We start from the raw sequence: 15074 nt of genomic DNA, 5'->3' as shown, positions 1-15074 counted from the left end.
CACACACACACACACACACACACACACACACACACACACACACACACACACACACACACACACACACACATACTGTAAACCATGTTCAAATTCGTACTGTATCAAGCTACACGCACATCAAGATACATTTTATGCCCTAAGTAACACGTGGGAGGACAACTGAAGACCCAAACACACACACACACACACACGCACGCACGTACGCACGCACACACTCCCGCAGATGCCAGCAAAGGGGTAATTTGTGGAAGCCTGGTGGCATTCTATTTATACCGGGCGTAAAGGAAAATCAATAGTTATTACACGTGTCTGTTCTGGCTGTAAGGGAATGAGAATACTTGTACAAAAGGCTCGTACCCTCCCATAAGGACGCCACTGTCTCCAGGCAGAAGATCCCCTTTAGAGGATGAATGAGGGGGTTGAATCCCTGGCAACCCAACCGATACAAGAAGCCGTCTCTACCTGACACCAATTTAATCTCAAAAAGTGGTGAAAATACATTTAGCAAAACGGCCACTAAAGTGTTACAAGGACAAAGCGGTGTAACGTTTTCTCTGACCTTCTTAATTTCCGCTGGGTAGGCTGACCAAAAAACCCCTCGCTCTCTTTCTCCTTTCTCACAATGCTCCGTGTCCTACTTTCAAACTGGGTTTCTCGGCAGGGCTCGTGTGCCCTCCTGTGTGGTCAGCGATCAACATCACTGACTGAGGATGGATCTTGCGTTAAGTTCGGGGATTGAAGCATCAGCGGTATTTCCGAGGGAGCGCTGGAAAGACCTTCTGGGTTTTTACTTTCATTTGCAAAAATCGAATTTCAAACCCCCTCTGGCCTCCAGGCAAGACCCAATACAACAAAGTCGCTCCATGAAGCCAGTCGTAGGGGAACTATATGTCAGACCACGCCAGCCGAGCACGCGACGACGAATGCAAAACAAACAGAAACCGAAGAGAAACTCCGTAGCCGCCCTCGAGCGAATTCGCCGCCCCGGTTTGGAGCCGCGGCCGCCAGCGCTGACATTCTGTTCGTCTGTCCCTCCTCCGGTCCCTCCGGGAGGGGGGGAGCATCCAAAGTCAACCTCTCCGTGTCTCTAATTTCAGACGCTTTGATGAGATTTTTAATTGGTGACCTTTTGCGAGTGGTTCCGTACCGCGGCACATGAGAGCGCCTGGTGGGGGGGTGGGGGGGGTGGGGGGTCACTCGCTAAGCACGCCGCGACGCTTCAAAGGAGGGCTTCAAGACAGGGACGGGGGGGGGGGGGGTGGTCTGGACCGCCCCCCGTCCCTGTCTCACGAAGACTTTCGAAAAAATAACAAATAAAAAAATTGCAAATGTGTGTGTGTGTGTGTGTGTGTGTGTGTGTGTGTGTGTGTGTGTGTGTGTGTGTGTGTGTGTGTGTGTGTTCAAGTGTTTTAGGAGTTCAGCACGAGTGAAACATCCACACAGAGTATAGCAATCCAACACGACCGCATCCAACATAAACCCCCCCTTCGCGGCTCGTCATCAAACTTTCATCTCCGCGCCGTTTTGACAGCGGACTGCCGGGAAAAAAAGAAAACGCACAAAACAAAAATGTGGACGTGAACGGCGTCCAGGTCTATCAGGGGAGTGTCTTACCGTGGTGAGATATCGCAGCCCTGCTGCATGAAGGCCCCCAAGGAGAACCAGAGGGAGTTGAAGATGCCAAACTCGTTGGTCTGCTCCGAGCTCTGCTGGTTGGCGTTCTGCTGGCTGGCAGCCTGGCCCTGCTGGACCCCGTTGGAGGCTGATTGCTGGGTGGGTGTCTGGGGCTCACCGCCCTCCTCGTAGTCCTCGGCGTGCCACTCGTAGGGGCTGAAGCGGCTGACCAGGAACAACACCACGCTGACGCCGATGTAGGCGAACACGATGCACATCCAGATCTCGTAGGCCAGCGGGTCCAGGAAGGAGAAGACGCCGGGTTTGGATTTGGTGGGTTTCTTGATCATGATGGAGATGCCCAGGGACATGAAGGGCTTGGAGAAGTCTATGACCTCTTCACGGACGAGGGTGATGGTCAGAGGAGCGACCGCAACGTCTGCTTTCTGGGGCGGAACGCACACACAGAACATGCCGAATCATTAAAATACTTCTAGAATACAAAATGAACTGGTGATCAGTTAGTTGTGTGGGTCCTTTGAACATTTTCAATAATTTGCCTTACTCATCAGCCTCATACAGTATGTACGCCATGTGAGTTGTCAGTTTTGCTTAATATTTTCAAATTTTTCAAATTTGGGAGCGGCTCCATATGAGTGCAGAGGTATGAGAGGCCTCTTAGTGACCGCTGCAAGGGAGTGATCTAGGCATTGCAATAAATCGGATTACTCCAAAGAGGTACTTTTTGGGCAATTCTACACAATCTAGGCTGGTTTATCTCCTCCGCAGCCTTGCATAAAGCTAACAAAGTTAGGATGCAGCCCATCGCTGTCTCTGTACTGGACACACAGGGATGAAATTAGTATTGACCTTCCCGTCTGAATCTGGGTAAGATAGACAAAAAAAAAAAAAAAATTCCCCCAAAAAACGGAAGCATCCTTTTAATATTCTTCACAAGGACATGGCAAACTAAAGCAATTATGAATCAAGAGCCTATCATTGATCCCTTACCCAGTCCCTGTCCACTCACCCCGTACACCAGCTCTCCCACCATGCCGTTCCACATCTTGGTGTCAGGGTCTCTGGCTCCATACTTGCCATCAGAGACTATCTTCAGCTTGTAGTGGTAGCCCACATGCTTGGCGATCTCCGCAGCCAGCTCAACGATGTAGCCCTCGTACTTATCGTTGCCCACCAGCTGCTCGTGGTTCTTCTTCAACATCACATACGGTGACTCCTGTGAAAGGCAACATTGACATAGAGTAATGAAACGAACGCAGTAACTACATAACTCACCAACCAACCAATCAACCAAGCACCAACCAAGACCATGGAAACACTCAGCACAAATATAATCTACTGCATAGGCCATGATGTAACTTGAAGAGCAAGACGTTTTGATGAGGCAATTAAGTCTGAGTCAGTGTTATAGCTAATCAATAAAGGCTTTAGCACATTATCAAATTTAATACCACTCTCATCGAGTGCTTGAGCAGTTAGGATAGATATGTCTCTGGTATATTTCCAGGGAAGTACAATTATTTATTTAGTATTTGATTTCTTCCCCTTGTGCACAGCGGCGTCTTTGCAAAAAGAAAAAAAAAAAAAGCCATGAATCTGCCATGAAGCCATGAAGTAAGGTTGAACAATAATCGCGACTATGATATATGATCATGATGGCAGCGCTGTGCCATTGAGATACGCGCTCATTTCCCGGACCAGACAGTGGAGCAGCAAAAGGAAAGGGACTATTGATACTCAGTGAGGTCGGAAGCAGGGGATTTGGCATTTTGGCATCTCGCTGACTGCATGAGATATTGTTCCTATCTGTTACAAAACAAAATAAGAGGAAATCCATTCGCACCACAGAGAAATTGTGTTTTTGTACGTTATTAAAGTGGACAGTGTGAACCGTCCACCGGAGCCGCGCCGAGGCCTCAATTCCCACACGTCGTTTAGAAGCCGCTGTTTTAAAACCGAGGCTATGCTGAGCCGTGGAAATCGTGCCTCCATATTTTAACAGTGGATGATGGCCGCTTTCCCCCGTGTGGGCTGCCGTCGTAGGGGCTATCCCGTTTGTTGCGGTTGAGGTGAAGGTAATCACTGTTACACACAACATCCCCAGGTCCTCTGACATAGATACAGGACCCCGGGGAGAAACCGGGGAGAAAGAAAGGTCAATCACAGAAGGCTTTTTTTTTTTTTTTTTTCACTCCCAGATAGAGTCAAGTAGAGAGAGGCAGGCAAGTAAACAACTGCATGCATAAATGTCACACACACACACACACACACACACACACACACACACACACACACACACACACACACACACACACACACACACATACACACACACACACACACACACACACACACACACACACACACACACACACACACACACATCCGCATCCGTATCCACAATGTTGTAGACGGATTATATATGTGTTTGCATTAAAAATGTAATGTATGTTCAGAATAAAACATGCATATGTGTAAAACATATGCATGCATAATAAATTATACATACACAAACAGAACAAATAAATGGAAGTGAAGGTTTTTCTTTTATTTTTTTTTTCAATTTGGTGCTGAAATGTTTAATATCAATGCATCATACACCTCCGGGACCAACTTTAACAGCCTTGGAGGAGAATTTGCAAAACGGGGGGCAACAGCACCACCTCCACCTCCTACCCAATTCACAGTGCACGGAAAGCCGACGTTTAAATTCAAGTCCACAGGCTGGTTTTAGCCTTAAAGCCTCTGTGGTGCAGGCACCAAAACTGGGTGCTAGATTAGGCACAGCTAGCTGCTAACCCAAGCATGTCTGTGTCCACAGGCGAACGCAGCAGGGATTGCAGAGGAGCACGTAGGAGAAAATCCCTTAGCCCATTAACCCTCACAGTGGAGGTCTGCTGCACAGACACACCCTGTGTTAGACCATAGTTGTTTGACCGTAGTTATGCCCACAACGGTTTATACGGCCGGCATAAGGTTTATAACTAAAACGTGGAGCACTCTCTGCCATAAACTTTTCAACATGAAACCCAATTGTGGTGCTGTAGGTGGCGGACAGCATCCTCCCATACCATACAGTTTAGATTATCGCCCACTGCGAAGCGACCTGTTACTCCTGCCAATGGTCCAGCCTTCCATCCAAACTTCATTGTGACCGAGCAGCACCTGGGGCTGGGCCTCCACAGGGAAGCTGAGCCTGGCTGTGTGCTCGCTCATTATCGCCCCACAACCCACCGCCGGCCCATTACCCAATTCACAGGTGGCAACGGCCCCATTCGCTGGCCTGCTCTTTGGGCACGGCCGCCACAACAAGCCTGGGCAGGGATTTGACCTTCGTCAAAAAGCTGGGCTGGAGAAGGAGCATGGGAGGGCTGGCAAGCGAAGGATGTCCTGGTGCTCTCCAGCATGAGTAATGAGTTCCATGCATGTTCTGTCCCTCACTACCTCAATAACATAATATGTTATTGAGGTAGTGAGGGAGGGATAAAATCAAACGTGGAACTGATACTGTACTGTTGTACGGTTGCCCTGTGAACTGCAGGGGTTTGTATAGACTTCAAATTGTTTGTATACTGGAAGTACACCAAGTTGTTGCAGATTCACATTGAACAGATTCACGTCACCATGTAAATGTGTGGCTCTTAATCTCCCCAACCTTGTCTTTTTGTATTATTCAACAGTAGATAAATTGTGCTCAGTATTGGCAGGTCTTGAACAAATTGTTCACCCCAAAGACTGCTCAAAACCCATCCGACAGCCATTAAAGGCAGCCCGAGTTCTGACATGACAATTGAATCCATCCATCTGTGTCACTTATTTCACCAAAATAACCCTAAATCTATAACTTTGTGAGTGAATAAACTTCTTCTCGGTCAAAAAGTTGAATTATATAATACACTACAGGGCTGGGGTGACAGAAGATGATGAAGTGGGTATACTACACCCTTTGGGGCTGTAGGTGTGTTTATTTAGTTGTATGCTTTTTCACAGCAGCGCTATGATTCAGATTTAGCCCACAGAAATGGATCCCGCGTCCCACAGTTTTCTACCTGCCATTGAGTTTTCAAAGTCGCCCAACTTGGCGAGGTAAAACGGCAAAGCTGGCAACCCCGGTCGAAGTGGAGCAGTAGTTCTCGTCCTGACTCCGCTCTGTGACCTCCTCCCAAACATGGCTGTAAAGTTAAGATAACTGCCTCTGACACAAGGCACATTATCTTCAGTTGGGCAGGTCATGTTTAGCATCGATAGTTTTCAGCAGCTCCAGTAAACCATGTTTTCCTATTGCTTGGAGGGGGAGCGTATCTTTTTTGCTATCTTTTTTATCTCCTTCCACTACGGGAGAGTGAAGCCGTTGGTGTGATTTGTTTGGAAGGGGTTTTGTTTTGCTGATTGTTGCAGGGAGGAGCAAGGCCGTCTCACAGCGCTCGGCTCTCAACAGCATGGTTTATAAGGGAGCGGGTCAAAGCAAAAATAAATTTAACAAAATAGTGCAATGCCGCCTCACATCGAGCATGACAAAAAAATAATTTGCACGGTCAACCTCGATATACCGTCCGGCCCCGATACACTGTGAAACTGTCAACATGTCAGCATGTCAATGCGCCTGTGCCATCGCCGACCAGAACATGTTGCTGCACTGCTCCACTCGGCGGATGAAGCGATTCCGAGGAGGTACAAGACAGGCGGAGGAGCGAACAGGATGGAGTCGCAGCTGGGGTGATACAATCATAGACGTATGAGCAATTATTTCTCTGCCGTGAACCTTTAGGAACCGAATCATAAAAGGAAATGAAATATGTTACCCCACCTCCTTTGTCCGCCGCTAACCCTTTGCAACCAACCCGCTAGGACGGGGGAGGGACTCACCAGGATGGTGGTTACAATGTAGGTCCTGTTTTGCAGGCTGTAAGTGTCGTTGCTGCCTCTCATGTAGTGGTCGGTGTTGACATATTTCTCATTCTCATTCCAGTAACCCACCTATAACAACAACAAAGAGAGGTCATAAAGTGAAGTAGCCACAAGCACGGCGCAGGCCTTTGTGGTATTCCTTGTTTTCTTTGTTTGATACATCCAATCAACGCACCCAAGTGAAATGTGATTTTGTTTTTATATTAACAGCCGAACGAAACGAGGACGAAATTTAAATGCATCCATTTCAATTGGGAATATTTCTCCGACTTATTTCGTGCTAGACTGAACAACATTCAAACCAATGCATTTTCGACTTAGACGGGGGGGGCTTGTGGGGGTGGGGGGGCACAGATACATACAGTGCACCCGCTTGTTATTATACAGCAAATTTCACTGTGTATAAACAGATGCAACAAAGGAGTAAATGCGGTGTATTATGGATACTTAGATTTTTTTGATTTTTGCCCGACCTTCTCAAAAACGAAAATGCCACCAGGGGGAGGTGTGACGGAAGTTTGAGGGGTGGATGTATTCAAATATAAAATGCATGGATTAAAATTTCGTCCTGTCTCACAAGAAAAAGCGGGAAACAGGTTTCACTATTTCATGCTTATAGTCACGAAAATGTATCAATTGAATGGTCTATTTAGTTCAAGGTTGGGTGAAAATAGGGATATAGGGTCATACCCTCAGTATGAATTTCATTCATAGATAATTAAACAAATTAAATGTATATAAATGTCAGCTTTTATATATGATATACTGTACATATAGCTTGTATCTGCGCCTTGCGAAAAACTGTTATGTACCCATCAGCCAGTGCGGTAAACATTTCCATGGTAAAAGAAAGCCCCACCAATCAGAGCTGTCGCTTTAAATTTGAATACAGCCACTGATTTGATAAACAACTAGAGGGTGCACTGTACGTATCAGCACCCCCCACCCCCCTCCCCCTTCGCCATGCCCCCCCTTCTAAACCTGAAAACGGATGGATTTTAATTTCGTTCTGTGTGGCACGGAAAAAGTCGGACAATTGGGACACGATTCAATAGATTCATTCTCGTGACTATGACCATGAAAAAGGGTGATACCGCGTTGAATTGTGATCGGGAAAAATTAAATAAAATAATTTAAAATCATATTATTTTCCAACATCCACTAAATTGGCTACTGTGCTTCCCCTAAGGTGCCTCCTATCACCACCCATGGGTTCCAAGCCCCCACTTTGAACACCACTGGTGGATGCCAGTGATTTTCTCTACTATGGGCTTTGGCGGCCAGGGAGCCCCAGGCCCAGGCTCTGTTCTCGTGCCAACCTTCCAATGGACAAAACAGTAAAGCAAAAACCGGGTTTCTGAAACTGGTGTCCATATTGAAGCCAACCTTTTTGGGTCCAGAGGGCGCCAGCTCCATGACACTAACGGTGTAGTTGGTCCGCCGGCCTTTCTCGTTGAACTGGATGTGACCGGTCAACCCGTCGATGCGGACCTGGAATAGGAGTGTAAGACGTTAAAGTAATCCGTGCACTCCTAAAATTATCGGTAGGAGGACAGTTAACCAAACTATCAGGCACGCGTCGTTAATCCTTGGACATTTCGTTTATGTGTGGACTCACAAGCGATAGCATTTCAACTGTTTCGACACGCAATCGCACTGCAATTTAGTTGGAGTTGTTTGAGTGGAATTCATTTGTGGACTTTGCGAGCCTATGGAAAAGCGCGACAGACGGTCTAGGCCTACGTGTGTGTGTGTGTGTGTGTGTGTGTGTGTGCGATGCCGTGTGTTTGTCTTGGCTGTGCGATGGAGTTAATTGAGCGAGTGCCGTCTCAATCTCCAGTCCATCCCCAGGCAGATGGCGAGATTGACTCTGACCAGGCCTTTTGCAGAGACAGCCTAAGGGTGCCCACACACACAGAAACACACACACACAGCCACATGCGCACACAAAACGCTGCTCATTATTCAAAGATGTGGAGCACAAACTTGGAAAACACACACAAACACATTTGGGTGCGTGTTTGTGTGTATGTGTGTGTGTGTGTGTGTGTTAGCGTCCCAAAATCTAGACCTAGAAGAGGTCCAGCGAGTGGCACATTCCATTTCATTTTCCAAATATTGCATTACGAAACTCAATTGTAGATGTCATAATCCATGACGATCACAGCTGAGTCTTCATTCGCCCGCGGGGTTTTGTTTACTCGCCGTGATGTCAGCATTTGAAAGCGGCGAGCTCTCCCGCAACTTCATGTGAACTTTACACGACAGAATGAGACCTAATTTGTTCAGTCAGCCCAGACTCATGGATGGTTAACCAATGTGCCACTCAAGGATGTCGCCGGCGTACGCGTGGATATATGTACAGTCTCTGTGCATACATGATTGTCTGCGTCTGTGTGTGTGTGTGTGTGTGTGTGTGTGCGTGTGCCCGCGTGTGTGCACGGACCTGCTGCAGGGCCCTCTGGATGTCAATCCCTTGTCCCCAGGGAGCTGGTGGGTTGGCGAGGCATTCTCCAGCGTTGCCCCTGCGGGAGATGTCTATCCTCTGCCTCCTTAGGTTCTGGAAGGCGGTGGACATGACTTTGACCCCGTCATACGTCAGCGCGCCGGTGTACTGCGGGGAGAGAACGGCAGACACAAAGAGGCGTGGAGGGAACAGTGAATACAGAGAGGAGAAAATATAAAGATCTCGGGGCAATAAACAGGAAGAAGGACGCCGGGGTGGGGAGGGCTGGGAATGTGTCAAATACGGGGCTGTCAGCCGATGATCGCACTTGAAATGCATGTTATTTTAATGCACACAATCTGTTTTCAAACTGTGATTTATTAACACATATTAACCCCCAGTCAATTTCAGCTGACATATGATTTAATTAGAAGCATCAATTTTGTTCACTTTTTATGTGCGCAATCTACCAATATTATTAACTGGTCTCTTAGTCATTAAGTCACGACCCAAATATAATTGGATATTTGAACCAGCGGGAACATTTTAACAGCGCAGGGTCTTTGAAGTGGAAAGCTTAGCAAGTGACGATTTGATAAGGATTTTGATTTAATTTGGCCTGGCAAACAACAGCTTTTTTTATGGTTTGACCTGAGGGACACTCGTGATATCAGTCCATAACAGCCATACACTCAAGTTGGAAACATGTTTTTCAAAGTAAAAGCACGGCATCGAAAATTCGGTGCGCTTCAAAATATATATTACAATTTTTTGAAGAAGTGCACGCACGATCCACTCAAATTGGACCCGCGGCCCATTTTTGAACCCGGAACCGTCGCCACAGTTTTCGACGATATGAGTCAGCGCATGCCTCAGCTAAACTTACAATAATAAAAAACAGATCATATGAAACAAAAGGCGGATGAGGAAAGCAAATTGGGGAAAAGCAAAAGAAACAGATGACTGGTACCTTGAGTCCTCTCTTTGGCAGTTTGGAGTCTTTGTTGTCAAACTCCATCCACTGCTGGACCACGCGGCTGACGTTGGGCTCAGAGTTGTTGACCAGCTGGAAGCCGGTGATGTTGGCGCCGCCCTTCCTCAGGTCCGTCAGGTCGATGTCCAGGAAGCCCTGGGAGGAGGCGACGGGAATAGACGGGAGAGGGAGGGGGAACCGAATGAGACACATCAAGAGGTCGGGAGGAAGACAAAAGTCTGGAAGAGAGTAAAATGTCCATGTGAGTTTCCACTTCAGTCCATGGGCCTGGCAGCGCTGTGGGAACTGTCCAAGGTAGCCACCGTTCCCAGTTTGGGAAACTGGCAACAAACAGAAAGCTATTTCCTGTAAATTACCTCCAACCGGCGATCTATCTATCTACCATTTGTTTAGTCAGGTGCAGCCAGTAACGGTTAACGGTAAACCAACATTTTAATATGTTTATTTTAACATGTATAATGTAGTTTTGAGCTAGAGAGAACCAGGAAGGGAGTGGGAGCGGAGCCGGAACGGAGCGTGTGCACGCAGGATGCATGCTCTCACAAGAAGGCGGGACAAACGCTGCCCCCCCCCGTGCGGCCAGCGTTCGTCCCGCCTTCTTATGTTGATGGACTTGACCAACTACCAATAAGGTCTGGGGTGGCGACAGGAGTGGTCAATGAGATTTTAGGGGTGGCCGTGGCTACCCCAGGGCAACCCCCGAGAATCGCCACCGGGTGCAGAGTCTTAAACCAACCAGGAGTCTAGCCGCCCGCCTATGCTAGTATTTATCAAAGAGTATCAATCTCCTCACGTAGTCAGTTCAGTATTCTCTTGCTGATCTTAAGTTTATTGTATCCAGGTCTTTCGCAAATAAATCCCCATTGATCGACCAATCGTCTGGTGACCCTGCCTGCCTTCGTTTGCATTTGGTTCCAAAGTGTCGCAGCCGAAACGGGTTTTAAATCACAAGCCCCTTTTAGATGACTCTACTATTTTTTCTCGCTCTCATTTGACATATTACAGTCTTAAATGTCTGTAATATGTAAGAAAAATGTATTCTGGCCGGCCACTGGCTATCGGCTGTACCTCATTTTGCAATGTCTTTCTTTTAAAATTGATTGTATGTTTCCTTTTTAAGGGGCGAAAAGAAGGCACTTACGGACCGGGGAAAATGATCATATCTAGTTAGAGATTCCACGGGTGTCAAACAACGCCGCTCTACCGAAATGACAGCCCGGGAAGAGTTGTGTGTGCGTTGTCATGGCAACAGCCCGCTTAAGCTTCCTGACTCTGCTGCTTCTTCTCATCTACTCTCTCTCTCTCTCTCTGTCTCTGTCTCTCTCTCTCTCTCTCTTTCTCTCTCTCTCTCTCTCTCATTTTTTCTCGATATGCGCTTGTGGCGAGGAAGAGTTATGAAATTATTCGATTTTAATTACACAAATTTTACAAGAGGAAAAAACATGTGTGGGTGTTCGATATTTGCAACTTGCAGCGGTGCGTGTAGTCGCATAGACTTACTAGTCATCCAATTTTTTGGTCGCACCCAGTCGAAGGTCTCAAAATGGCACAAAATGACGGCCTATTATAGTCTATAGTCCAAAATGTCACAAAATGATGGAGGATTACAAGTGTTTATAGAACGTGCTGCAAATCGCTAATAGCACTGTGGGGGACCAAGGGGCAGGGAGATTTCTGTTGTCTCTCTGTCTTGCAGAGGGGATCGGTGCAGACGCTCGTCAGCCGACCAGGAGCCAGAGCGGAACGCCATTCCCCCTACACCCGATACCACCACCACCATCATCATCATCGTCATCATCATCATCATCATTATAATTATTGTTATTGTTATTATTATTATTATTAGTATTTAAACTTCTGGCCAGCGAGCCTTTTGTTCATCGATATAATAAAACTCTCGCCATGTTTGCAAACCACGGCCAAAGGGACTCCCTCCCTAAACCCCTACCTGCGGGCAGAGACTCCCACAACCACTCCGGATCAGAAAGATTGTTTCAGCTTTCAGCATCAAACAGAAACATCTATCTATTTATAAATCTATCTATCAATCTATCTCTCTTATCCAATTCTAAAAAAAAGAATATCCACAGTTATGATTACAGTAATTACTATAACCCTCCATATATAGAGGGTATAATACAGGATATACGCAGCGCAACACACCCACATTCAGACAACACGGCGTTTGTGATCCACACTACCCTCACACACCCACACACACACACACACACACACACACACACACACACACCCACCCAGAGCCACGGGATACAGTGAAGAAAGAAGACCCCAGAGGCCTTGCATTTGGGTATATAAATCAAGAGACAAGGATTGGTGCAGAGGTTCAGCTCTGCAGAGCGCCACATGTTGTAATTCCCGCTCTAAGCCGCGGCGGAGCGCGGGGCGCAAGGGTTAATTGCTCAATGAAACCAGAAAATCTCTTTTCTTTCACCGAGAATTCATCCGACACAGACATCCCTCATCCCCCCCCCCCCCGTCTCTCCTGGGGAGATGGCGAGAAGGTAAATGGACGACCTTATTTCGACAGAACGGAAAAGGTCCGGAGCTAATCTGAGCCCCGACTCCATCTCAGCCGTCGTAGGCGAGCGCTCACAATGGAGGGATCAAACCTTTATAAGCCACGGCGAACAATGGCGGGGCGGCTCCGGAATGGGACACACCGGATTGGGGGTAAAAAAAAAGAAGTAATTCACTGACATGATGCCGCCTCCTCCCTTTCGAAGAGAGTGTTAAAGATAGACAGATAGATAGATAGAGAGAGAGCGAGAGAGAGAGAGAGGGAGAGAGAGAGAGGGAGAGAGAGAGAGAGAGAGGGGGGAGTATCTGGAAGGCGAAGAGAGAGCCAGATTCAGTCTCCCAGCAGGTCATCTGTCAGCATGGGAAGAGGAAGATGCAGAGAGTGGGAGGGAGAGAGAGCGAGAGAGAGAGAGATAGAGAGAGAGAGAGATGGGGGCGGATGAAAGCTCGCGATTGTCTGTGTTTTTTTTTTTTTTTTTGGTGGTTTTTTTTTTCGAAAGCATTTCTAAGATCCGTGCAGGTGACTCTCCGGAAGCGTAAAAAAAACCCGCTGCCTACACGGGAAGCCGCCATGACGCAGGGTCCCCTCCCCGGATTTGACATCTTTCTACTAAACATCATCTCCGTCCCTCTCTCTTGTTTTTCCAGTCGATTTTTAGGGAAATCTGATGCGTGGCAGTGGGTTAAAAAGGCGGATGCAGATTTCCCCGGCCGGGGCTCCTACACCCCCAGAAGTCCAAATGGATTCACGGCTCTGGCGGGGCCGGTGTCGCTGACAAGATAAGAACTGATGGTTGCCCGGGCCTCCGGTGGAAAACAGAGACGTGCTGGAAGAGAGGGGAGTGGAATCCAATCTCTCTACGTCCCTCCCTCCCTCCCTCCCCCCTCCCTCTCTCTCTCTCTCTCTCCTCGACTCCTCGATTCCATCTCCCTGATGGAGCTGCGATGCCAGGTGTCCATATTTCTCAGATGAACGGACAGAGTTGTGGCATTTTTTTTTTCCTTCCCTCTCTCTATCCGGCTCCATGTGCTGTCCTTAACGCAGTGCACTGAGCTGAACAGGTTACTATAGAAACAGGGCTTTTTTTTCGATGTTCGGACATTGGGGCGGTAAGGGTCAATCTTGGAGAAAACTTCCGACTACCATTTTTGGATTTAAGGTATACCTGAACCTATATATATTGTTATATCTTGATCTTGATCTTGAGATATATAAATATAAAATAAAAGTTATGAATACAATTCTTTGAATATTTAAAAATAATACATTGAGAAAATAATAATAATAATAACAATAATCATAATAATCATAATAAATATAATAATTACAATAAGTAGAATAAAAATAATAATAGTAATACATATAATAATAATACTTTAGAAAATAATAATTCTGAATAAAATAAATACAATAATTAAAATTATACATTTTGTGTAAATGAAAATAGGCCTAGGTCATAAATTATCGTGGCTGATTTGCATATGTATTTCTCTATTAAAATGTTATCTGGCGAACCAGGCAGATAACATGAGATTCTAAAAAACCCAATAGAGCCAATCTAACAAACCCTCCGACCACAGAGAAAATACGGGCGCCGGCGGCTGCATATTAATGCTTCTATTACTAAAGCTTCTGTTGATATCCATCTTCCCTTCGTTTCTCCGTATTTAATGGGGGGGGGGGGGGGGGGGGTCCGGGCGGAGCTATATGGGGGTCAGAGAGCCATGTGCCGGGGGAAAATGGCAGGAGACAAAGGAAAGCTAATGCACATTAGCCCGCGCACATTGTCTGTCTGACCTTTCGCTGTCCATCTCCCGGCGGCGCAGCGCCGTGCAAAACCCAAACTGTCACGGACAATCAGGCTGCTGCCTCGCACCGCAGCTCATGTCTGCTCTTTCTTTTCGGCTCCCGTCCCCTCCTCTTCCGTTCTGTTCATTCCATTTCTGTTCTCTTCATTCTATATTTTGTTCGGTTGCGTTCACCTCTGTCTTGTTTTCAGAGGTGGAAAGTAAGTGCATTTTTCGACTGTCTCTGTTTACTTAACTATAATCACTTTATTTTGACTTTTGGCTTTTACTCTCCCCCATTTAAAAGCAGATGTCTATACTTCTCACCTTCACCATAATGTTCTTTCCTACGTGATAATAAAAATATATATTTCTAAAATAGGCCCTTTCCCCTGCAAAAGAGTGAAAAAATTTTTTATAAATAGTTTTTTATGTAAAACGTAAAAAAACTGCAGAATAAATCTACAGCAGCACTTTATGCCGTATTATAGAATCTGTTATATCAGGGCACTTGATATGACAAGTACTTTTACCTGTAATACTTGTCATTAAAAAATATTCATGAATATTACATCCCATTTCTGCCAAGTCCGTACCGTAAATTCTAAGCACTGCACCTTTAAGTAGAAATGTCAACACGTGATTTATACTTTTACTCAAGTCAAAGGTCTGAGTACTTCTTCCACCACGGACTATTTTATTTACTGTTTTGTTCCGTTTTGCTCAGATCCGTCCGGTTTGTGTTCTGTTATTTTTTCATCTTTA

The 15074-nt window shown here is 46.4% G+C and overlaps 1 protein-coding gene across 1 annotated transcript in view; it reads right to left on the bottom strand.

The window, feature by feature from the left end:
* Positions 1-15074, bottom strand: part of gria1a (glutamate receptor, ionotropic, AMPA 1a) — a gene marked incomplete at its 3' end in the record, with an annotated part of 56902 nt that overhangs the window by 28004 nt on the left and 13824 nt on the right. The window contains exons 4-9 of the mRNA XM_080008446.1: positions 9960-10118; positions 8990-9157; positions 7930-8034; positions 6502-6612; positions 2645-2851; positions 1615-2060 (exon numbers count right to left, since the gene is read on the bottom strand). Coding sequence (XP_079864572.1) covers positions 1615-2060; positions 2645-2851; positions 6502-6612; positions 7930-8034; positions 8990-9157; positions 9960-10118 — 1196 coding nt within the window. The remainder of the gene's footprint in view (positions 1-1614; positions 2061-2644; positions 2852-6501; positions 6613-7929; positions 8035-8989; positions 9158-9959; positions 10119-15074) is intronic.

The sequence above is a fragment of the Zeus faber genome, assembly GCF_960531495.2.
Source record: "Zeus faber genome assembly, chromosome: 10".
Lineage (NCBI taxonomy): Eukaryota > Metazoa > Chordata > Actinopteri > Zeiformes > Zeidae > Zeus > Zeus faber.
Note: the sequence above shows the minus strand (reverse complement) of the source record. Positions and strands in the feature narration are given on the sequence as shown.